Source organism: Nematocida parisii (assembly GCF_000250985.1).
Source record: "Nematocida parisii ERTm1 unplaced genomic scaffold supercont1.7, whole genome shotgun sequence".
Classification (NCBI taxonomy): domain Eukaryota; kingdom Fungi; phylum Microsporidia; genus Nematocida; species Nematocida parisii.
In genome coordinates this window covers 74,566-97,325 of record NW_013524652.1, presented here as the reverse complement: position 1 = coordinate 97,325, position 22,760 = coordinate 74,566, and the positions used below count along the sequence as shown (strand labels likewise).

Here is a 22,760-nt window from a genome sequence, read left to right as displayed (position 1 = left end):
ATTTTGTTGGGTATTCTAGGTTATTTCATTTTTATACAACGAGGAATAATCAAAGAATACAGGAATAATATAAATATGCCACAGAGAGTAAGAAATACACTATAAGTTATATAATGTAAGTTGATGGGTGGTATACATGTTCAATTGTCACCAGTAAATATCCTACGAAGTATATTAAACAGCAGTATAAACACAACTACTATATCAAATATATAATACACTGTGTATATTATATAATATATACAGCGGATCACTGTATATAAAACAGAATAAATCAAGTATATAATCGCGCTGTACAGAATATATTTCATCGCCTTATTCCCATTAAAAGTGTTATTAACTCTCCCAGTAATACTTAAAATATGTGAAAGTAAGTACCCACCATAATAAATACAGAAATATCCACAGACACTTATAATATTATATACAGTCTTTGGTATATTGTAGTATATAGAATTATAGTTTATATGTACTCTATTATCATCTGGTGTAGACATATTATAGTTCTCTTTTAATGTATTCAGCACAGATATATCAATTGGACAAATAGTATTTCTTATCTGTGACTCCCTTATATTTTCATTATTATTCTCTGTAGTCTTATTATCTTCCAATGCAGTATAATAATAAGACATTCCAAGAACATCCAATAGACCAGACATGCCCAGAATTTCTGAAATATTTAATTTTTCTGGTATAGAATGCGAATTATCCTCTTCCAGTGCAGTGATCTCTAATTTAGAACCTATTTTTAAATTTTTATCTTTGCCATTATTTTCTAATGTGTTATTCTCTCTACTGCCGCATTCCACTCTATTGCCTGCACTGCACATACTGTTAATTATAATATTACTAGAGATGTCTTTAGTATAACTTATGTTTTCCTGTGTATTCGCTGTACTATTTATCCCTGCATAATTATTCTGTTCACACTCTGTATGCACTAATTTCTCTTTCATATAATTATTTTCTGAGTTACTCCGTGTTTGGTTATATTCTGCAGTGTTTTCTAAATTTTTAGTTATATTACTGTATTCGTGTATAGCACTCTCATTGGGCAGTTCTCTCCGCACGGAATCACTTACCTCCTGGCATATACTTGGTGCACTTTCAATATCACTTTTAATAAAAGAACAGGAATCCATGCACTCTGATGTATGCACAGGAGATGGATCATCTGGAATTCGCAATTTATTATCTCTCTTGCTTTTATTCTTACACAGTCTGTTACTAGATATACACACCATAAAAAAATTAATAATAGCAGATTTTATTTAACTATTGCCTCTGCTGTCTCTTCTCCACTTTCTTCTGAAGGGCTGCAATTGTTCCTCTGATCTTCTTCTTCTTGTTCTTGTCTTCCTTTCTTAATTTTCTGGGGAGCTTTGTTATTTCCTTTCCTTCCTTGTCCTTTATGATTCTGTTAAGAATGAATTTGTGCTCAATCTTTTCTAAACTAGACTTCTTGTTGTATATCTTGGCTGCAGCGGATGAAATGTGTGTACCAAATCTAGTGTAGCAATCCTTTACAACAATGTTATCAGTGGAGGTGTTAAGCTGCTCGCTCAGCATCTTTGATATTTCCTTTTTGTTTGGTGTACCACTGCATGGGTGGTAGACGGACAAGGACAACTCCATTCTGTCAAGAAGTGGATTCTGTTTCTTCTCTAGTATTTTTATTGTGTTTGTCATGTACTGGGGTCAAATATAAAAAAATATTTAAATGCAAGGACTGCGAATGAATGAAATATTCAAAAACTGGAATATCCCGAAAAATAGAAATTCTGTATTTTTGGATATTTTGGCATAATACTGTAAAATCACTTAGAAATACTCTCAAATAATGAATAATACCTTTGGTTACCAATTCCGAATTTTCTGTTATTTTCAGAATATACGGCAAGCATAGCACATAAAAAGAATATTACTAATAGAGCCAGAATAGAAAATTTAAATATTCAGAAATTTAATTTCTATTTATACATTTATAGTACATAACATATAATGCATATAAAGCACTTATCATTGGTTGATTAGACCACTAATTACATCTCTTCTACATATAGGACAGTACCCAGCAGTGGATATATGAGAATTAATGCATTTTTTATGATAAAAATGATTACATCGAAGAATTCCGCATATATTAATGGATGTATACTTATGTAGGCATATTGCACACAGTTCATTATTACTTATACTTTCTGTGCTTACTCCGTCCTTATACTTTACGTATTTTATGTGCTGCTTTTTTAGTGCAGGTTTCCTGATGTCTATTATTTTGGTTGTAGTGCACTCTCTCAGAACAGGTTGGTCTGCCATGTACCTCCAGTCATTCCTGTCCCTGCTGAGTGTATTAAGTATAACAGATATATTCTGAGGTAATGGCGCGGATGTACACAGTTCTTCTCTTTTTTTAATTTCTGTTATAACAGACTCTTTTACGGATACAGTGGTTTTATGAGGTTTTTTCTGAGTGCATGCATTTTTAAGCCGTTTTTTTCCAACAGAAATCTCATTTAATAAATGTTCAATTTGTATTTTTGATGAACTTGCTCTATCTGATGGAATATTACGTGCGGGCATCTTTGGCCGTGTCATTAAAGTAAAATTAAAATTTATTATACATGAACCATATTATAGAAGAACTAAAAAGTGTTAAAAAAGCAGCAGAATCCAGAACAAACACTTTGAATAGGTCTAAAATATCTAAGAGAATGAAATATGATATATTATTACAGATATTAGAGGATTCTCTGTCTAAAGTCCATTGTAAATATATGCTGGACATAACCAATTCTATTATGTGCAATGCCCCAATAAACAAAATATTGCACACAGAGTTAACCCGTACATTAGAGCTGTTTGAAAAAACAAAGAAGGAAGTATTAAAAACCATAAAGAGAACAGGCAAAGATCCAATAACAGATGATTATATAGGCCAGGTAGTAGACATCTTACAATACACCGTGGAATAAGCTATTATATCACACAACCATACAGTAAAATATAATAAAAGCACCAAAGGTATAAAAGGGGATTATAAGAAAAGTTCGGATTGTCTTGGATTGGATGTATTTGGTGTTTTATATTGATAATTACATGTGAATACTTAAAATATTTTGATTTTTTAACGTACATTACTAAATATGGAAGTATAATTTTATTTTTAATTTCCTAATATTAGCTAATAAGCGGTAATACCCCAAAATAATTAAGAAGGGCATTTTTAGCAGAAACTGAAAATTCTTTAAAAATACTCATTTTCAGGTATCTTACTATGCAGACATGTTCATTTTAATTGGTGGGTGGTGTGTGTACCCTTCCAGAATGAAATCATCAATTTGGAAATCATCAATTCTTTCTCTTTTTACTGCTGGGGATATTTTGAGGGTTGGGAACTTGTATGGCACGCGCTTTACTTGCTCTGTTAGCTGGGCTATGTGGTTGGAGTATATATGAGCATCAGAGAGTACGTGAACAAACTCACCTGCTGGGATATTGGTTAGATATGAGACCATTTTAAGAAGCAGGGCATAACTTGCAATATTAAAGGGCACTCCTAGCCCTACATCACCGGATCTTTGGTATAACATGCAGTTTAGCTTGCTATTTACTACAACAAACTGGAATAGCACATGGCATGGGGGAAGAGCCATCTGGTCTAGATCACTTGGATTCCATGCGCATACAATCATACGGCGACTGTTTGGGTTTGTTTTTAATTCCTCAATCACTTGGTTTAACTGGTCAATGCCTTTATTAGAATAGTCATCCTCGCACGTTTTGTACTCTGCGCCAAAGTGTCTCCACTGGTACCCGTAAATTGGACCAAGGTCATCTTCTCTTCTGGTTATGCCGCGAGACCGAAGAAACTCTTCTGTTCCATTCAGTGTCCATATGTTTACGTTCTTATCTTTTAGTATTCTATTGTCTGTTTGCCCGCGAATAAAGAACAGAAGTTCTTCTGCAACCACTCTGAATGGAACTTTCTTTGTGGTAAGTAGAGGGAACCTGTCGTTCTCAAGAGAATACCGTGCCATGTCACCAAATACTGCAATTGTTCCTGTGCCGGTTCTGTCCATTTTCTGTGCTCCACCATCAAGTATGCGCTTTATTAACTGTAGGTACTGTGCTTCTTCATGGTTAGTCTCCATACAGAATAAAAATAATCTGCATTTGACGGGCAGCTACTATAACAGAGTAATAGGCTTATGTATACACTGCCTCAGAGTACGTAAGAATGAACCATAAGACAGTGCACCATATGTAATTCGGGTTATTATGCATACTCTACATAAGAATGCACTAATAATAGACAGGGCCAAGGATATTTCTGTTTACCAGCATATTTTAGTATTATGCCCATGCGGTGCAGTTAGTGTTCTACTCAGTGGTATTAATGCTTGAATGTATAAGGAATAAGTGAATCTGATTTTATTAATGATGGTCTGTTTTACTATCATGAACACGTGAATGTATCTGAGTTTAGGGTATGATAGCACGGTATACTTCACCGCACTGTCTAATCTCTAGCCACAAGGCAGTCATTAATAACAAACATAATGAATCCTGTGTGCAAAAGACCCCATATCCACTGATAATTCAACTGTCACGTAGTAAAAGCAGCGAATGACCAGGCGAACACTTATTATTAAGCTAGGACTAAATTCTCCTATTATAATAGGATAAGACACAGGAGAGCAGAGTGTACAGGCATTTTCACAGTTAGTGTCCTTTTACTACTATTACTACACTAATATCACCACAGCGTACTTTGCTGCAGTGAGGTTTGTCTGTGTACCTTATTATCTGCTGCTGTCCTGGTTTATTTCTTTTCTTGTTATGATTACCCACCACTACGTACTGGCCGAGTAATTTACTCCGAAAATTACATCTTGATTGCTTAATTCTGTGTTTTCTGTCACATCCACTGCGGTAACAATGGCAGAGTGCTGCCCACCTGCTCCGACACTAATAACGATCTCATTTCCAAAAGCCACTTCTTTTGGGGAGACTTCTTTATCTGCCTCATACCCCAGCTGTCCTTCTTCACCGAACCCCCAGGTGTATGCTCTGCCCTGCGACATAGCCATTCCGTGCGAGGCTGTAATTGCAAAATCATCCACATTTGAGATGGCGCATTTAGTAAATTCTGTCCTATTTTCATTGTCACCAATGCCCAGCTGGCCAAAGGTATTTCTTCCCAGGCCCCAGAGAGTGCCATTTGCATCAAGAACGTGTGTGCTGTGCTCACCGCCCATGCCTTTTACAAAAGTAGATGGTCCTGTGTCGTCTTTGGAGTAGTCCATCCACGGGCCCCATGTTTCTTTTTCACTGGCATTCGGTGCTTGGCCATAATTATTGACTCCAGATGCAGAAAACTTCACTTTCTTTGAATTCTCTGCTGTTGAAATATCTTTTCTTCTCCGGTCAAACAAGAACATTCTCTGCACCTCATTAAACAGTATAAAGTCACCGCCATGGCCTGGCACTATCAGCTTGTCCCGGGGCACCTTTTTCACCAGAGTTTTCTTCTTATTCTTCTGCTTCTTCCTCTTAACTTCCTCCTTTGCACTGCCAATCTTCCTCTTTCTTTCCCTCTGTATAGGCGTACTTGCATCTGCGCTGGCTTGTTTACTATCTACATTAATAGCATCCGCCCCGGGGTCAACTACTTTGTTGCTTCCCTCTGGGGTGCCTTTGCTTGGTTTTGCACTATCCTTCGGGCCTGAGGCAACTTTCTGTCCTGTGTCTGCAGTAGAGTGAGGTGAAGTATTTGCAATATTATTTGGTTTACTCGGTTCTTCTGTATTAGAAACAGTCTTGCCATCATTATTATTCCCTGTTTTACTCTTTAACGCATTCTCTGTCTCCATCTTTTCTTCACTATCAACAGATGTGCTTGCATCTGTTTCTTCACTCTCCTGCGTCTCTTCATCTGAATCTGCATGGTTTTTGGCCTTCTCTTTCTCTTCCAACTTCTTTCCTGTGGCACTGCCTATGCTTTCTGCTTCCTTTGCCTTCATGCTAGCCTCTTTAGCTTTCCGGATCATTTCTGCTGCTGCTGCACTGCGTGGTTTCTTTGCTGGCTTTTCAACCTTCCGGCTATTCCCAGTCAATACAACTTCTTTCTCAATGCCATCACTCACTATTGTTACCTTTTTCTCCTTTCCTGGTTCTAGCTTATAGTACTCTGCATACAGGCACAGATCTTCCTCTGTGATTTTGCCCTTCTCCTCCTCATCTTCAATCTCTCGAATACTCTTGGTAATAGGCGCCACTTCATCCGATGAAGAATTGCTCACTGGCGCGGGTACATCAGTCTTAAGCACTCGCATTCTTGTTGTAGGAAGAACTATCTTTTTTCCCATGTTTGGGTTAAGTGTTAGGTCCCCCATTGAATTGCAGTACAATGTCATCCCTTTAGGTGGGTACATGATATGTCTGGGCACCTGTGTTTCTGGTGTAATTCTAATGTACTTGTATTTTGAACCAGAAGGAACCTTTCTCTTCCTGCCTTCTTCCATTTGATCTGCTGTCAGATCTTCTCTCTTCTGGTCGTATAAGTACATCTCATTCCCATTAGTATCCTTAAAGAACTTTCCTTCTGTATAAAGACACTGCTTTGCCAGAGAATTACTCTTTTCTCCCTTTCCATTGATTCTTTTAATGGCAAATGAGTGGTATGCTCCTGTCACTACAGCACTTGCTGATGCCATAGCCACCTTAGGAGACAGACAGTCTGTGCTCTTTGATCTCCTGCTGATTAACCTTCCTAATTTTCCATTCTCTCCATCTCCCCAGGTGTACAGCTTGCCTTTATTATCCACCACTGCTAAATGGTTGCACCCTGCCTGGACAGAGGCCACTTTAATACCACTGATTTTAACAGGGGATTTGGCCATTTTATAAACAGACCCGTCCTTGTTCAGAGAGTGCCCAATCACACCACCTGGCCCACGGAACAGTCCCCATGTCCACAAATTATCATTCTCATCCACAGCAGCAGATATTGAATCCCCTGCCACGGCCTTCTTAATTTTTACATCCTCAGGGAATGTAATTCTGTCAGGTTTCTCCTCATCCCCAGATCTGCCTAACACACCTTCATCATTGCACCCCCACGAATAAAGGGACCCATCAATAGAGAGGGCAAGTGAATGCATCCCCCCACAAACCACCTCCGTTATTCTTTTGTTGCTAAAGTACACTAGCTCCACTGGCTTAGTACTCATTCCTTCTTCTGTATCTGCTCCCAGCTGGCCGGCATCACCTGCACCCCAGGTATAAACTCTTGTCATGAACTTTTTATTTTCCATGGAAGTGCAAAAATAAATTCTATTTATGCATGCGAAAATTGCGCTTTCCATATATGGAAATGTACTCCTTTGAGGTCCAAGAGTGCCTGATACTGTTTGTGTCAGAGACTCACCCGGACAATTATCTTCCTGGCACTGTGCGAATAAGAAAGAAACCGCGAAGTAATAGTTGATATTGATTTTTATTTTTCTGATGGTTTTAGAGGCTTCCTGTCTTCCCTTACGAACAAAATAAAAATATAAAAAGGGCGCTCGTTCGAAAAAGAAGCCCATTCGGGGCCGGAGTTATTTCGAACGAGTGCGTGCTTGTGCAGAATATATAACACATAGCATAATATATTCTAGTATTTAGGTTATATCGGGTTATAGCATTATTTATAACACATTGTTGCATATTTACTTGTTATTATAAATTCTGGGTTATATCGGGGTGCTAAAACTATTAACACAATGTGTACTTAATACTGCATTAGTCACTTTTCTACTGTATACACTGCTATACCTATTACAATATATAATAGAAAAAGGAATAATCCGCATACAATAAAATACTCTGCTGTATAATGCATACTATACGAGTTTATTTGGAGTATATTCTGACTAATTCATTATGGACTTAGTAATTTATACACATTGTGTACTATCTGTTATTAATTACTTAATGTGCTATAAATTTTAAACTTTTCATGTGTCATTAATTATTACATATTGTGTATTAATTATATTATTAATTACACACTTAACATTAAATATTATATTTTATGCATTGAGTACATTATTTTTCTTATTTTTTTTAAATAATACACATAATATTTAAAGCTATGTATAATATGTTTTAGTAGACAAAATGCAGTAGTACCAAATTATTATTATTATGCCATAAAATATTAGGGTTAGGTCGGGTTATTCATAAAATAACAAGAATTTCATAGTAAACAGTGGTTTATACGGAGTAGTATTTACTCACAGTATATAACCCGAATTAGTATCCAGTATTATCCTTTATTAATGAATATTTGATATAATTTAGGATATTTTCAAGTGGTTTCTGAATATTTATATTACGACTTATTACAACAAAAATGGGAGAGTGTGTGCTGGTGCACTTACTCATACTCCACGAATGCCCAGTGGTTTAAGAAATTCATTTTTGGAGTATTCGTAATAAAGGGAATTTCCCAATTAAATATCACGGATGAGCTTGTTTCTATTTAAATATTTTTCTTTTACTTTATACAGTTATGGACCACGGATACAAGAATAGTGGAAGAGGTGCCAGGTCGGAAAGAGAGACCAGGGCAAGTAATGCAATCGAGCTAAGAACTCAGAAGAGGGACGGAATGCTTCAGAAAAAACGCACGCATGCATCTGTTGGTGAGGAAACCACAAGCAAAGTTAGTTTACTAGTTGAGCAAGTAAATTCAAAAGATCCAACTGAAATAATAAAGGGGGTGACAGAGTTTAGACGGTTGCTGAGTGCTGCAAGGTGTCCTCCTATTGACACTGTGGTGATGAACGGGCTGACTCCTATTTTCACAAAGCTAATGAACCCAGACAATCCTTTATACACCACCATGGCAGAAGAACTTGCTGTGCGAATTATGCACGAGTCTGCGTGGGTGCTTACAAATATTGCATCAGGGAATACTGCACAGACTATGGCGGTGGTTAAGTCGGGCGCCCTTCCAAATTTGGTTAAGTTGTTGTACATAGATAACCTTCTTCTTCAGGACCAGGCAATTTGGGGCATCAGTAACATAGCTGGTGACTGTGAAGAAGGAAGAGACCATGCGATTAAAGCGGAGGCAGTGGATCCAATGATATATATGATAAATAAGGAAATGGACAAGGTCGAGATCAATATTCCTCTGCTAAGGAACCTGTCCTGGGCTATTAGTAACTTAAACCGAGGAAGAAATCCTCCTCCGTTCATTGGGCATACTGAAAAGTGTCTTCCCGTGATAATTAAGCTTATTTCCACCACAGACACAGACATTATAGTGGATGCGTACTGGGCACTGAGTTACATGTGTGATGCAGGTGCTAATCAGGCAAATATGGTTATTTCAACAGGGATTGTGGCAGAATGTGCTGAGCATCTGGCTGCGTACTATAAAACAGCCATGAAGGGGGATACTATGCAGTTGCACTTGAAAGAGCAAATGCTTTCTCCTATAATAAGAATATTTGGAAACATAGCAACGTACGATGATGAACAGACTGACTATATCCTGAGCCTCGGAATTCTGGGCACATTAAAGGGCCTGATCAATTTACCATTTGAGAATAAGAAGGCATCTAGGATAAAGAAGGAGATTTGCTGGCTTATTTCAAATATAACAGCAGGTACCCCAGATGAGGTGGACGAGGTGATAAAGCACGGATTTTTAGAAATACTCGTGAATATAATGAAAACAGCCGACAGCCAAGTCCGTTCAGAAGCCTGCTGGGCCATATGCAATGCAACGATTCAAGTGGACAAGGGCATAGCACATGCAAAGGAAGTGGCAGAGGCTGGTGTAATCCAAGGATTTTCTTCTTTCCTTTCCTCTGTAGTGAATGATGCCAAACTTATTTCTGTTATTCTTGATGCAATTTTAAGTCTGCTAAACTGGGCAGAAAAAGAGTCTTTTGGAGGAGAAAACATGATTGCGGTTGAGATTGAAAGTTGTGAGCTCTTGGGCTACATTGAAGAATTACAATCTGCAAGTAATTACGCCGTTGCTGCTGGAGCAGAAGCCATTATAAGAAGATACTTTGATGGACAATAATTAATAAATATCTATTTCTTTATATGGAATATAAATAAACCCGATATAACCCGATATAATCCAAAATTCATTGAAGTGTTGCACCGATTTATGCTGATATTTTCTGTCTTATTCTCTTACTGCATGGTGGTGTTAATTGTGTATTTAACTGAAATTTGGAAAGTTTTAAATTTTATGCCAAAGAAACAGGACACGCCCAAGTCACTGCCGAGCCGAGCCAAAGCTGTATTTAAAAGGATACTTGATCAGGCACTGAATAAACCCATAGAAAACACGCCAAGCACGGACTACTCATGGATTGCGGATGAAATAAAAAAAGAACTGACAGCCGGAATGCGAAGAGATTTTCTTTCTTATCTGCTCAAGCGGCTGAATGTATGGTACGAAGCACAGCTAGACCAAAATTGTAATTTTCAGATGGGAGTGTTCTATTTGCAAATAACATATTTTCTGTACACCCTTCAATTTGACAATTCAATTATACCACACACAGAAGACAGTGCACTTTTAAAGGTGGAAATGCCCTATGCGATTATAGACTCATTTACTGCTGAAACACTTCCAGCAGAGGTACGAGAAATAATTTCGTATTTAATATATAAGAACGATCTTAAAATAATTTTCAAGTGGAAGGAGTACGTGCACCTATCAAGCCCAAAAATTCAAAAAATAGAAGAGAAGATAGACAAGTGGTTTAACAAGCCGCCCAGTATAAGCAAAGAAGAGATGCAAAAATATACGCAATTAAAGCAGGCGCACATACTTATGCAGTCATTACTAACATAATATACGAATTTTAGGGTATGAGTGAGAATGTTCTCAGACGTAGTATTTTACAGAATAAGTTACAGGTATACGGCCTAAAGTATAAATAGCCATCTAAAATCGATTATAAAGTAGGTATACTTAGACCATCAAATATATAAAAACAGAGGGGTGTGCATGGATTAGGTAGTATTAAATAATTTGAAAGGGAGGGGGTTGTGTTTTTCGGGTTGCTTAATGGAATATACGCAGAGCAGTATACTAGAAAAATCTTGAAAAAGCTCTAGGTGGGGATAATCAGCCAATTAAAATTTTACAGAGAAGGCATCCAATCATACTTCGTATATATGGCGGACGAATAGCCCCTTAATGGAAGAGTGCAGGAAGGATCTGGACATTATAAATAACATACTAGAAGATTCGGGGATTGTTCGATACAATGCAGTGAAAAACAGGTTTAAGAATGATAGTGCAGAGTCACAGCTACTTCTTTCACTGTATAAGAGCACAGAGCCCAAAGAGACTGAATTTACTGCAATAGACTTATACAGAACAAATCTACAAAAGCTTAGAAGAAAGATAGAAGAAAGAAGAGTAAAAATAACAGAAACCGTTCGGAATGGTGTAACAACAGAAGAGCTACAAGAAACCACATCAGTTAGAAATGAAGAGGTTCTTGTATCAATAAGCCCGAACGGCACAGCCACGCCTTTTGTCCCAGAGACAGTTCTGCCAAATTACACAATTAATATAGAAGATGTTAAAACTCCAGACGACTTTAAATATGCAACTGTGATAGGGCCCATAGATGTTGTTAAGGAGAAGAAAAAGCACAGGTCTTCATTAAGGCTGAATGGAACCTTTCTTGAAACAAAAATAACCGACAAGAAAAAAGGAATAGAAACGGTTTTAAATGTGGATATATCTCTAGCTAAGCTTTTTATTATAGTTAAAAGCAGCAAAACATTCCTGACCTGTATGAAAAAGCCTTCTAAGAATATATATTTGCATAAGGAGTTAGACATAGTTAACATAACGAATGGATCACCCTCTGAGCTAATCCTAAAGAATGTAAATACGGGAGAGTTCATTAAGGAAAAGATTAAATCCTATGAATTCTTTATATTGGATGTGTATAACAGTAAAATATCCTACAGAACAAATAATCCAGATGAATTTATTAGGTGGCTACTTCTTATAAAGTCTCGTATGTATACAGTTGACAAATGGAGCAAAGAAGAGTTACTCCAGTCGATTAGAAGCTAAGAAATAAATAAATTACAGAATTATGACAGTTTCTATTCATAGAATGCAACAGAGGTATTCTACACTTATATTTCCACTGGAATCGGTATATATCCCAGCCCAAACTGAAATTTTTATCAATTTTTTATTGCGGTTGTTATTTTGTTTACCATAAATAGAAAATTGTGATAAAATAATTGGTATCTCTTTTGCCAGTTAAAAATACTACGGTTTACAATAGGAATAAAGCAAAAAAATCTAAAAAATAAAAATTAGCACTGCTAGAATTATTGCCATGAGAAGAATTTACTTTACGTAGAACAATCAAATAATCTAATTTTAATGTTGTTTGTGAAGTAAACAATATGGTAAATAAATATAAATATAAATATTAAAAAGTTTTTTCATTTACATATGGGATTGTTGAAAGAGAGCCAAATTCTAACATGGGAAGAGACCTGCGCTCAGGCATCAGAAATAAAAAAGAAGGGAATTAATCATTTTATTAGAATATACAGAAGTCAGATTGCACCCAGAACGAAGGAATTCTTGTGGGGTGAGGAATTAGAGCAGCATCTGATAGTTAAGATTAAAGGCAGTTGGATTCTTTTATTGGGCACTAACCAGCTTATTAACGAATTAGTGTGCAATGATACTATATTGCACCCAGAATATGCTGGGTATATGCTTGAAAGTACTCCTAAGCAGCCGTATTCACCTACATTTAAGGAGCTGGCAGCACTTGAGCGCAAGATAGAAACCAGGCGGGGTGCAATTACAGAGCTGCTTCATAAAAAGTTTGGAAAGGATGCATCTATTTTGTTTCTTCCTTGCTTTCCTTTACTGGGAACTCCCATTGCATTTGGCACCGGAGGTTTATCTAAGGATGAGTGGGTGAATAATTGGGTGAAAATATTCAACAGCACAGATCCTTCAGATGATAAACCGCCAGTCTTAGAAGAGGCCTCTAAGGGCACTTTGCTAGAAAAAACTTTAAACTTAGCAAAGTATCCCTCATTCAACATAACAAAGAGTGTCCACTACCCAGACTTTGCGATAACCCCGCATGAGAGGTTCTTTGGGTTCAGTGTTAACATTCAGAAGAGAAAAGGAAAACTTTCCACCATAGAAATCCCATTAGCAAAGATAGAAAGCACTGCTAATTCAGAAAAGGCTTCAAATGATTTATCTGGGGCAAGCGCTGCAGGGCATGCTGTTATTGATAGTATGGGCCAGGGGATGGGATGTGCCTGTCTCCAGATTACCATGCAGAGTGAGTCACTAGATGAGGCACGGCAGTTATACGATAACATCGGGGCAATATGCCCATTACTACTGTTTCTTACTGCAGCAACATCTATTGTATCAGGAAAGCTTATAGAAACATCTACAAGATGGAATATTATAGCCTCTTCTGTTGACTGCCGTAGAAAGGAGGAGACGCACATAAAGAAAAGCAGATACTCCTCAATTGATCTGTATGTCTCTGATATGCCTGAGCACTTAGATAAAATATACAATGACATATCCCCACCACTAGAAGAGTCTGTGCTAAAAACTCTTTTAGAAGCAAATGTTGACAGTGCAATGGCAAAGCACGTGGCTTCATTGTACATAAGAGACCCTGTGCTGTGCTATGCTGATTCAACAGAAATGGATGATTTTGAGAATATTCAGAGTAGCAACTGGAGAAGTATGCGACTAAAATTACCAAAACCATCGAACGACAACCACACAGGATGGATGGTTGAAACAAGACCCATGGAAATACAGCCCACATCCTTTGAAAATGCAGCATATTCTGTGTTTGTCGTTCTAGTATCTAGAATGATGCTTTCTCTGAATGCGAATTTTTATCTCCCAATTTCAAAGGTAGATGAAAACTTTGTGTTCGCAGACCAGCAGGGAGCAGGCAGGACCTGCCTGCAGGACTATATAAATGCAGAAACCGCCCAGACTTTCTGGTATAGAGAGAATATATTCTCAGATGAGGCCCCGATAATTAAGAAGGGAACAATTAAAGAGATATTTATGGGCACAGACGGCTACATAGGAATTCTTGGGGGAATAAAAGCATACCTCGCAGAATATACACCATCTGTCATAAATTCTGTTATGCCATACCTCCAGTTCATAGAGGATAGAGTGTGTGGAAAAAAAACAAGTGTGGCCACATTTATGCGAAAATTTGTTGCTGCACACCCAGCATATAAAGGAGACTCTATAGTCTCTGAAGAGATATCCAATGATCTTATAGAACATATGCTTAAAATAACAGAAAAAAACTCGTCAGAATATTTAGCCATATAAATACTTGAATTATGTTATTTATGACAGAGGATAGCCCAGAATAGAAATAAATCTATATTTTAAACTGAATTTATTAAGCGAAATGATCCTGTCATGCCTGCTTCTTATTAGTTTTGTATAAGCTCTTTTAATCTCTGGTTTTGCTGCTTGGCAGACTGTCCTGGGACAGTTACTACATTGTATGCACCTCCTGCAACTACAACATTACAAGATTTGCACTTCCATACACCAACTACTTCTCTCTTTACGTTCTTCTTACCACAGAACTCGCATGTGTATTTTGCGTGCTGGGTTATTTCAGAGACTTTCACTCTCTTACGAAGAGACACTCCGTATCTCACACCGTACTTTCCAACTATTCCTACTTTCTTGGTCTTTTGGGACATTCTGGGGCTACAAAAATAAAAAAGTTAAAAAGCTTTGCTGCTCTTATTATGAAATATTCTGAATAACTAAGAATTCAACGGAAAATAGAATAAAAAGGAGAAGTCTACAGAATAAAGTAATAAAATGAAATTGATCATATGATGTTCTTGGTTAAATTAGTATAAAATCACGAGTTATGTGCACTTTAGCATAATTTCGGGGTATTTCGAAAAAAATCTGTTAAGAATGTTTCTAGTCTGTGTAGAGTGAATTGGCTGTATCTGATACTTCGGATATTCTGTGGTGTATTGTGTATTAAAACTGTTTGGCGAAATGCATTAAGCTTGGAATTTTTTGGGTTATTTTGGGACTCACTAAAATTATGTGTGAGAATATTTTCAAATACAAAAGTGCTATATAAATAGAAAGAGGGTCCATTTGTGCTAATATAAGACTAGAATTTTTTGTTTCAGCAAATAATCCTAAACTTTGATATGCCTAGATACCTAATTTCATATGGAATAAAATAGTGTATTCTTTAATCGAAGCCTAAGCAAAATAGACCGGAGGAAATTGCATGCACTAAAACCAAGTTGCAATGGCAAAGTATAAATAGCTGGTAACAAAGAAAAAACATAATGAGTTCTACTAGAAAAATTTATTTGAGTCTTTTAATAATATCAGGAATTAAAGCCATGTTCTCCCCATTATGCATGCCAATGTCATCTATAAACCCATGTGCGAATACCGGTGGATCAATGCTGCCAGATTTATCAATTGGCAATGGGATGGGAAATGGACTCGGTAATGGAATGGATGGTGGCATTAATATAAACTGTCACGTGACATCTGGAGGTTCTATGGGAAATAATATGGGAACCAGTTTATGCCCACCACCAATGAACCAGTCAAATGGAATGCTAGACATAGGTTTTATGGGCGGCATGTCTCCCCCACAACAGCAACAACCCATGAGCGGAATCCAGCTAGTTTGCAACTCCATTGGAATGCCAGATAAACAGCAGCCACTCGCTGGAATGACTGGACTAAATGGATCTTCATGGGGAAATGACTGCTACACCAAGATTGGAAGTATTTTTATGAACGGATATTCTGGAGGAAACTCTAAATTAAATGATATATGTTGCACAATAATGGGTACATCTTTAGGGAACAAGATGCTCCGATAAAGTCAATAAATCAATTTTAGCTTAATCATCTGCTGGCTACGAGGAAAGTATTTATCTTTTCGGAGATACTGCCCTGCTCTGTTTTGTTATTTCGAGTATAAGGGATACTCAGCAGAACTGTAAATAACCCTAAACAGAGTGTGCTTCCTGTGTTTGGTTAGAAACTGGCTGTACTTTTTTAAGAATTGCCTTCTCTACCTCTAAAAACAATTTAAGTTTTCTTTCAGTGCACTTCTTTATACACTCCTTTTCTCTTTCTGTTAACTCATTCTTTGTTTTCCCCAGGAGACGGGATTTAGATAAAATCACACACTCTTGAAAACACATTCCTGTTGTTTCTTCAAAGAACATTCTTAAGTCTTCCTGCTCTGTGCTGTTTCTACCAAACCAACTCCAAATTCTTCCTAGCATAAAAAAATACTTGATTCGTTCTTTTAAATTATGCAGGCATGCACTGTTCATATAAATCTGTTTTTGGGATTTTGGGTTATTTCTTTATGCTATACGCCCAGATTTTTTCTGCTGTTTTATCCACATACGAACCTTTTTAATAAATTTGTGCGGCACTTCTAAGTTAAGCCTGTCTCTTTTCCTTCTAATTATACAAGTTGCATAGTACAGCGCATAGCACCCGCAGTCGTGCCCATTCTTTTGCTGTGCACATCTTTCGCTGTACAGCACGATTTTTACAAAACTGTGCGTTAAAAGAACCTTTGATAAATTAGAGTGCATTGGGCGCATAGAGTCATAAACAATTGCAGTTTCTGCTTTCACATCAATATAGCACAGCGACCAGTGGGAATCACTATAAAGAGGAAATACTATATTACTAATTTTTGTGAGATCAAAGCCCTGTACCCACCTAGAAATACACTCCATCCCCTTTTTCCTAAGGGACTCAAAGTAAAAGCTACTGCACACAAGTGTGCTTATTCTATCTGGATTTACAATTGGGTATCCCACCATGGCAGCATGTTCTACAGAATCTACTATCACTTTCAGAAATAAATTAATATCTGTATCATCCAACCAGTCCATCCTCCGCTGTTTCTTTCTGGTTAAAGCCTGCCTGCAGTATAAAAGCAAACATTTATAATTTTTAGAATGAAATTTACAGTGTCAAGAGATGAGCTACCAAAGGTCTCCGTTCTTGAGTTTAATGGGGAGTTCGAACAGCTGGATAAGCTAAACATGGACATACAAGAAGACAGAATTGTTTTCAACACGTCTTTTATTAAAAGCGGGAAAAAATCTTCTTCAAATAATCTTATTCTACGAGCACATAATGGAGTAATAACGCCGCATGCCATGTGTACTGACCATATACTCTTTGATACTCCACCAAAGTACATAAATAACTGTAAAAGAGGATAAAAACAGAGAATAAATTAGATTGGTCAACCCTGATGATCACAGAATAGCGATATTAAGATATAACTAGGAGTTAAATCGAAATAGACATCATAATTCTTATTAATGCCATTTTTGGATACTAGTAACTGTATAGAAGGCATTTATACTGAAATTCATGGAAATTCTATACAATACTCATAAAATACGCGTATATGTTACACCCGAAATATTTTTAAATGTATTTAAGTGGTATTTAAGAATGTATTATGTGTAGTATTAAGAAAATAAATATTTCGAAATTTATTCTGTCGATGAAATATTTAAGAATCTGTTTTCTACTGTCTGAGAGAAATAACTGAAAATTGTAAAAATTTAAATGGAGCCAAGAGAGAGTGATATAGCCAAGTATAAGCGAGAGCTGGAAGGAATTGAGAGAATGAAAAACTATTATAGCAGAATATTCCCAGAGTGTGACGAGATTATAGATGCATTGAAAGAGCCACTTCCCAGCACATTCCGGGTTACTCCTGGGCCATGGTCGGACATTCTTCAACAAGAGCTTAAAGACTATAAGCTTATTAAAAAAATGCCGTGGGGAGATGGAATATACGAAATAAGCGGGCTATCAAGAAAGAATCTATCTAGCAGAGGAATACGAGAGAATGCAAATGGGTTAGATGAAATCGAGCTGCAGAAAACCCACATGTTTTTAAAGACGCATTCTGGGACATCTTCAATCACCAGGCAGGAGGCAGTTTCTATGCTTCCTGTGTTTGCGCTGGATGTAAAGTCTGATTCAATCGTACTGGACATGTGTGCATCCCCTGGGTCTAAATCATCGCAGATATTAGAAGTACTGGGAGAAGACAGCACTCTTATATGCAATGACGTTAACTCACGGCGAGTAGCCCAGTTGATCAAGCAGACTAAGAGATTTATGCATCCTGGTCTAGTTATAACATGCAATGATGCAACTGTGTATCCTCGGTGCGGAATTACACCAAACAGAATACTGTGCGATGTACCTTGCTCGGGGGACGGAACAATTCGAAAGAATCGGCATATTTTTCAAAAGTGGGGTGTGAAAGAGTTTATAGGCCTATATACTGTTCAGAAGAAAATCTTAAAGCGTGGGATAGACATGCTTGAAGAGGGTGGTGTTCTAGTTTACTCAACCTGTTCCTTAAACCCCGTGGAGAATGAAGTTGTGCTGCTGAGTGTTTTAGAAGAGCGGCCAGATGTGGAAATACTTCCATTTGATGTAGAAGGGTTAAATATGCGAGAAGGGCTAAGTGAAGAAAAAATCATGGCTGCAATAGAGTACCCAGAGCTTGAATCAAGAATACCCAAGTGCCAGTATAGAGAAGACATAAAAAACGCCAGAAGAATACTGCCGATGGATCAAAATACAGGAGGTTTCTTTATAGCAAAGATTCTGAAAAAAAGAAAGAATGGCAAGACATCACTGCACACAGTAGAGCCAACACCAGAAGTGATAGAAAGCAGAACCGGCGTGATCCGAGGAGAAAAGAACATTGATGAGTCATACTTCTACTGGCTGGACCCTGAAAGAAAGCGTGCCATAGAAGAGCAGTGGGGAGAAAACAGGCTGACACTAGTGGCAAAAACAGAATTTTTTAAAAACGTGTATGGTATAACTGACACTTCACTACAGGTTCTTATGCATGCCCCCCAAACACTTAGGATAGTATTTGCTGGGTGCAGGCTTTTCTCCGTCTTTGGCAGAGAGGACAAGGAGAATATTAAAAACAATCGATGGAGAATAACATATGAGGGAATAAAGAACCACACAATCCCAAAGGAAAAAATAATAAGTGTAAGCACAGAGAGACTGCTTGGTATTCTTTTAAAAAGAACAGATGAGGAAATCCAAACAAAGTACAAGAAGGGCATATTTGTTCTCACCGCGCGCGAGCCAATTATTCAGGTTACTGTTCCATTCACATTCAATCAGAATGAGATAGAAATACTTGTTGAAAAAGATCAGAAAGAAGCACTAATAGAAGCGCTAAAACTTATTTATAGAAGTGCATAAGCAACCACAGTGTTTAATAACAATAAATAATATATGAACAGCACAATATATTTAACCTGTATGAAGGAATACAGGCCAATTCTAATAAATATGAACAGAGCCTTTATTCGCCTATTCTGCACACATGCTGAAAGGTTGCATAATATTGGTAGTAGATAATGCATTTTGGTAGAACAATGTGTACAGAAACTTTTATGCAGGTGTTTGGGCAGGTATAATTAATACTGCCTGACTTCTCAATAGGTAGTGGATTGTTGAAAGGCTAGCAATAACATTTTCTGCATATATTTAGGTCTATTCATTTTCCTTTGTAATTTCGGGTTAATACGGTGTCTTGCTGTGTATGTTTAAAATCCTATTTAGACACTACAGAGATTATTCATTTACTTATTTACACATGCTCTGATAATTTATATAGAATAGGATTAATTTGAATTAATATACTCACACCATATTACTTGCCTTTGACAGCTGTATGCTATTTTTTGCTTTTTGTACTATGCGGACTCTGCATTGAAACCGGATTCCTTGATGGGTTTTCAGAAACAATAGACATCTTTGAAGCTTTAGTGCATGTGTTTAAGCTTCTTTTTTCATTAGTAGTATTTTTATGTCGATTGATAATTTCTTCTAGTTTATTGACCTTATCTGTTAGGTCTAGTATTCTTTTTTTATTTTTTGGGTTTTCGATTGAAAAAAAATCTCGCGCGTATTTTAAAATAGAATGGAATGTTTCAATTTCACATTTATCATATTTTTTTACATCCTTGTTTGTGCCATTACTAGAAAATAACATTTCGGTTAAACCCTGGCTTCTAAGAAAACTCTCGAATTCTTCACTCAATGTTCGTTTTCTGTGATTTATAGAATCTACAGGCACACTTCTTTCATTATTTTTGTGAATTATTGGGATATAGCTGTTTTTAATTTTTATGGGAGGTGCTATATCATCTTCACTAGCCGGCTTCAAATAAATACCATAAGTCTTGTTATGCGCCATTCCATATGTTGCACATACACTGCCATTAGAAAGATAATGCTTATGTGGCAGCTGATGAATCATACATAGATTCCAACGATCTATATACTCTTTAGGCGGCGGGGAAGTATATATTATATCCTCATTTAAATGACTATCATACGGTTTATCATATAATGGTTTATATATTATATCAGATAAAATATTAGAATCACCTTGTTTTAAATCCGGCATTTTTTCATTTTCTTTACTTTTTGTATTATGATGCTCATGTGTATCATTAGAGGATACCGCCGATGAGTCTATAAAAAGCAACTTCCTATCTTTATCATATGCTATTTTACCCTCAGAGTTACTCTTCTCATTATTTTCAGCTTTATCTTTCTGCATAGAAGATTCTTTCTTATTATTATTATATTTTTGACATTCCTGCATTTTTAACTCTTCTTCTTCATCTGCGATCTTTCGACGTCGAATTTCATCTATTACAAAAGAAGCTATATCGTCTATAGTGGGGTGGCTAGGCATCATATGGTTTAAATATTTTAACTTAAAACCACTTGATTCTGTTTCTGGTGCTACTTCTGATTTTAATTCTAGTTCTAATTCGGGTTTTGGTGTGATTAATTCTACACGGTTTTCAGTGTTTTGAAATTCTTTTATTAAATTTTCAACAAGGTATGGTTCTGGCGACCCTACTGCGAAGAACGACGATAAGACATACCTCCCTATGTACACAAAAAGATGTAGTGATATTGCAGTTGCTATAGGAATCATTCTTTTTGAACTCTTCGGATTGTTTGCCCAAATTGTTACTGCTAAAATAGCTAGTTCTATTGATAAAATTGTTTTCATAGTCTCAGAAATGCATGAAATGTCTATAAAAAACATTATTATAGAAACCATTCCCAAACATGATGCGACTGCTGCTTGTCTTTTCCTTGTGTTGATTATCTTTACTTCCATGCTTTTTTAATAATTATATCTTTATATACTTATTATTGGCGGGAACTTTTTGCAATCTGAAATCTTTATTTCAAATCAAAATCTTGCAATGTGTACCCATGGACCCACTGCTTTCAGAAGAGTCTCTGCATAGTTTTTTAAAAAGCGGTGATAAAGTATGCGTTACAGTCAAAGGAAACAGAGAAGTTGTTGGCACTATGGAACTAACAGACAAACACATGAATGTTCTTTTACGGGATGCAGTAGAAACAAGAACTCAATTGCCTTCAATGCTTAAAGGGAAAAAAAGACAAATTAAAAAAGTATTTACACGAACTCTTGGAAATGTATTCATTAGAGGAGAGACTGTAATTGCAATATCTGCAGAAGAATAGAAATATTTTCATGCGTATACACTCCGAAACATTTCTAGCACTAAAATCTGCTTGCTGTAATCTATTTATCAGTATGATATTTGATTGAAATATTTGCATTACTATAAAATATAAAAGGATGTGTATATTCGACTAATTGTTGCGTATTTGTTGGTGTTGCGTATTTGTTGGAATGGTAAGTGCATAGTCCAGCACACACAGAAAATTTAAATTAAATAATATTATAAAGTCTTCAGAAAGTATGGTTATGTACATGGTTTGTATTTTATTTTTAGTAAACCATCCGAGCATTCAGACAATTTATCTTATATATTCAACCAGTCTTTTAAACTGGTACTGGTCTAGAGTGGCAGTTTCTTTTGAGAGGTCAATTACTGCGTTCTCTAACTTGTTTATGAGGTCGTATGTTATAAGAGACATTGAGCCTTTCTTCTTTGCTGAGAAGCTTATTTTGCCTTGGAAGATTTTTATAACCACCTCTGCTGCTGCCTGTGAATCATTTACAGAGTTAATTATTGTTATAAAGTGTGTGTACGTCTTACTATTGTTGTTTCTTGTATATATATTATAATGTAATTGTGCATCACCATACTGTATCACTGTGGTTGTACTTGGCTGTGTATAATAGAATTCTACTCCAGCATACCCATCGCATGCGTATGGAATGTCCTTCCTATTTGGAAACGCTTGCTTTATTTTTGTACTAATAATTGTAGAGGTGGCCTCTCTTAATGATGGGCTATCACTTGGAAGATTGAACACAAGAGGTTTTAATGCAGATATTTTTGCTAAGACTGCAAGGAACAGCAGTGTAAATTGGATAAATTTCATATTCTATCAAATCCTTTCTTATAAATAGAAATCCGATGTTCTAGAGCAGACTATTTATTGATTAAATGTAATTAATATAAACACTAATTTATACCCAGAGCAGAAGAAACCTTGTGACATCTCTAATGCATTTTATATTTAAAGATCTTTCTGATTATACATCTGTGATAAAGTAGAAACTCTATCCAGAAATACATTAGAGTCACATTTGCAACCAGAAATTACAAAATAT

The 22,760-nt window shown here is 36.5% G+C and overlaps 19 protein-coding genes across 19 annotated transcripts; 9 read left to right on the top strand and 10 right to left on the bottom strand.

The window, feature by feature from the left end:
• On the bottom strand, positions 1-1,247 carry NEPG_02420 (uncharacterized protein; the record flags this gene model as incomplete). Its single annotated transcript, XM_013204793.1, has 1 exon — positions 1-1,247. One exon carries the CDS (start codon positions 1,245-1,247, stop codon positions 141-143), a length of 1,107 nt encoding a protein of 368 aa, XP_013060247.1. The 3' UTR covers positions 1-140.
• A 31-nt stretch (positions 1,248-1,278) lies between these two features.
• Positions 1,279-1,692, bottom strand: NEPG_02419 (uncharacterized protein; the record flags this gene model as incomplete). Its single annotated transcript, XM_013204792.1, has 1 exon — positions 1,279-1,692. The coding sequence occupies one exon, from the start codon at positions 1,690-1,692 to the stop codon at positions 1,279-1,281; it is 414 nt and encodes a 137-aa protein (XP_013060246.1).
• Positions 1,693-2,022: 330 nt separating this feature from the next.
• On the bottom strand, positions 2,023-2,601 carry NEPG_02418 (uncharacterized protein; the record flags this gene model as incomplete). The annotated part of the gene is made up of 1 exon (XM_013204791.1): positions 2,023-2,601. One exon carries the CDS (start codon positions 2,599-2,601, stop codon positions 2,023-2,025), a length of 579 nt encoding a protein of 192 aa, XP_013060245.1.
• A 26-nt stretch (positions 2,602-2,627) lies between these two features.
• NEPG_02417 (uncharacterized protein) lies at positions 2,628-3,026 on the top strand (the record flags this gene model as incomplete). Its single annotated transcript, XM_013204790.1, has 1 exon — positions 2,628-3,026. One exon carries the CDS (start codon positions 2,628-2,630, stop codon positions 2,976-2,978), a length of 351 nt encoding a protein of 116 aa, XP_013060244.1. The 3' UTR covers positions 2,979-3,026.
• Positions 3,027-3,160: 134 nt separating this feature from the next.
• On the bottom strand, positions 3,161-4,157 carry NEPG_02416 (thymidylate synthetase; the record flags this gene model as incomplete). The annotated part of the gene is made up of 1 exon (XM_013204789.1): positions 3,161-4,157. The coding sequence occupies one exon, from the start codon at positions 4,155-4,157 to the stop codon at positions 3,279-3,281; it is 879 nt and encodes a 292-aa protein (XP_013060243.1). The 3' UTR covers positions 3,161-3,278.
• Positions 4,158-4,433: 276 nt separating this feature from the next.
• On the bottom strand, positions 4,434-7,322 carry NEPG_02415 (uncharacterized protein; the record flags this gene model as incomplete). The annotated part of the gene is made up of 1 exon (XM_013204788.1): positions 4,434-7,322. The coding sequence occupies one exon, from the start codon at positions 7,320-7,322 to the stop codon at positions 4,860-4,862; it is 2,463 nt and encodes an 820-aa protein (XP_013060242.1). The 3' UTR covers positions 4,434-4,859.
• Positions 7,323-8,563: 1,241 nt separating this feature from the next.
• On the top strand, positions 8,564-10,093 carry NEPG_02414 (uncharacterized protein; the record flags this gene model as incomplete). The annotated part of the gene is made up of 1 exon (XM_013204787.1): positions 8,564-10,093. One exon carries the CDS (start codon positions 8,564-8,566, stop codon positions 10,091-10,093), a length of 1,530 nt encoding a protein of 509 aa, XP_013060241.1.
• Positions 10,094-10,267: 174 nt separating this feature from the next.
• Positions 10,268-10,879, top strand: NEPG_02413 (uncharacterized protein; the record flags this gene model as incomplete). The annotated part of the gene is made up of 1 exon (XM_013204786.1): positions 10,268-10,879. The coding sequence occupies one exon, from the start codon at positions 10,268-10,270 to the stop codon at positions 10,877-10,879; it is 612 nt and encodes a 203-aa protein (XP_013060240.1).
• A 348-nt stretch (positions 10,880-11,227) lies between these two features.
• Positions 11,228-12,141, top strand: NEPG_02412 (uncharacterized protein; the record flags this gene model as incomplete). Its single annotated transcript, XM_013204785.1, has 1 exon — positions 11,228-12,141. The coding sequence occupies one exon, from the start codon at positions 11,228-11,230 to the stop codon at positions 12,122-12,124; it is 897 nt and encodes a 298-aa protein (XP_013060239.1). The 3' UTR covers positions 12,125-12,141.
• A 376-nt stretch (positions 12,142-12,517) lies between these two features.
• On the top strand, positions 12,518-14,454 carry NEPG_02411 (uncharacterized protein; the record flags this gene model as incomplete). Its single annotated transcript, XM_013204784.1, has 1 exon — positions 12,518-14,454. One exon carries the CDS (start codon positions 12,518-12,520, stop codon positions 14,411-14,413), a length of 1,896 nt encoding a protein of 631 aa, XP_013060238.1. The 3' UTR covers positions 14,414-14,454.
• Positions 14,455-14,509: 55 nt separating this feature from the next.
• On the bottom strand, positions 14,510-14,799 carry NEPG_02410 (ribosomal protein L37a-2; the record flags this gene model as incomplete). The annotated part of the gene is made up of 1 exon (XM_013204783.1): positions 14,510-14,799. The coding sequence occupies one exon, from the start codon at positions 14,797-14,799 to the stop codon at positions 14,521-14,523; it is 279 nt and encodes a 92-aa protein (XP_013060237.1). The 3' UTR covers positions 14,510-14,520.
• Positions 14,800-15,417: 618 nt separating this feature from the next.
• Positions 15,418-15,969, top strand: NEPG_02409 (uncharacterized protein; the record flags this gene model as incomplete). Its single annotated transcript, XM_013204782.1, has 1 exon — positions 15,418-15,969. The coding sequence occupies one exon, from the start codon at positions 15,418-15,420 to the stop codon at positions 15,967-15,969; it is 552 nt and encodes a 183-aa protein (XP_013060236.1).
• NEPG_02408 (uncharacterized protein) lies at positions 15,425-16,431 on the bottom strand (the record flags this gene model as incomplete). The annotated part of the gene is made up of 1 exon (XM_013204781.1): positions 15,425-16,431. The coding sequence occupies one exon, from the start codon at positions 16,429-16,431 to the stop codon at positions 16,099-16,101; it is 333 nt and encodes a 110-aa protein (XP_013060235.1). The 3' UTR covers positions 15,425-16,098.
• Positions 16,432-16,464: 33 nt separating this feature from the next.
• On the bottom strand, positions 16,465-17,007 carry NEPG_02407 (uncharacterized protein; the record flags this gene model as incomplete). The annotated part of the gene is made up of 1 exon (XM_013204780.1): positions 16,465-17,007. One exon carries the CDS (start codon positions 17,005-17,007, stop codon positions 16,465-16,467), a length of 543 nt encoding a protein of 180 aa, XP_013060234.1.
• A 66-nt stretch (positions 17,008-17,073) lies between these two features.
• NEPG_02406 (uncharacterized protein) lies at positions 17,074-17,542 on the top strand (the record flags this gene model as incomplete). Its single annotated transcript, XM_013204779.1, has 1 exon — positions 17,074-17,542. One exon carries the CDS (start codon positions 17,074-17,076, stop codon positions 17,341-17,343), a length of 270 nt encoding a protein of 89 aa, XP_013060233.1. The 3' UTR covers positions 17,344-17,542.
• Positions 17,543-17,698: 156 nt separating this feature from the next.
• Positions 17,699-19,423, top strand: NEPG_02405 (uncharacterized protein; the record flags this gene model as incomplete). The annotated part of the gene is made up of 1 exon (XM_013204778.1): positions 17,699-19,423. The coding sequence occupies one exon, from the start codon at positions 17,699-17,701 to the stop codon at positions 19,376-19,378; it is 1,680 nt and encodes a 559-aa protein (XP_013060232.1). The 3' UTR covers positions 19,379-19,423.
• Positions 19,424-19,477: 54 nt separating this feature from the next.
• On the bottom strand, positions 19,478-21,323 carry NEPG_02404 (uncharacterized protein; the record flags this gene model as incomplete). Its single annotated transcript, XM_013204777.1, has 1 exon — positions 19,478-21,323. One exon carries the CDS (start codon positions 21,321-21,323, stop codon positions 19,857-19,859), a length of 1,467 nt encoding a protein of 488 aa, XP_013060231.1. The 3' UTR covers positions 19,478-19,856.
• Positions 21,324-21,421: 98 nt separating this feature from the next.
• NEPG_02403 (uncharacterized protein) lies at positions 21,422-21,723 on the top strand (the record flags this gene model as incomplete). Its single annotated transcript, XM_013204776.1, has 1 exon — positions 21,422-21,723. The coding sequence occupies one exon, from the start codon at positions 21,422-21,424 to the stop codon at positions 21,695-21,697; it is 276 nt and encodes a 91-aa protein (XP_013060230.1). The 3' UTR covers positions 21,698-21,723.
• A 229-nt stretch (positions 21,724-21,952) lies between these two features.
• Positions 21,953-22,528, bottom strand: NEPG_02402 (uncharacterized protein; the record flags this gene model as incomplete). The annotated part of the gene is made up of 1 exon (XM_013204775.1): positions 21,953-22,528. One exon carries the CDS (start codon positions 22,526-22,528, stop codon positions 21,998-22,000), a length of 531 nt encoding a protein of 176 aa, XP_013060229.1. The 3' UTR covers positions 21,953-21,997.
• Between the last annotated feature and the right edge of the window lie 232 nt (positions 22,529-22,760).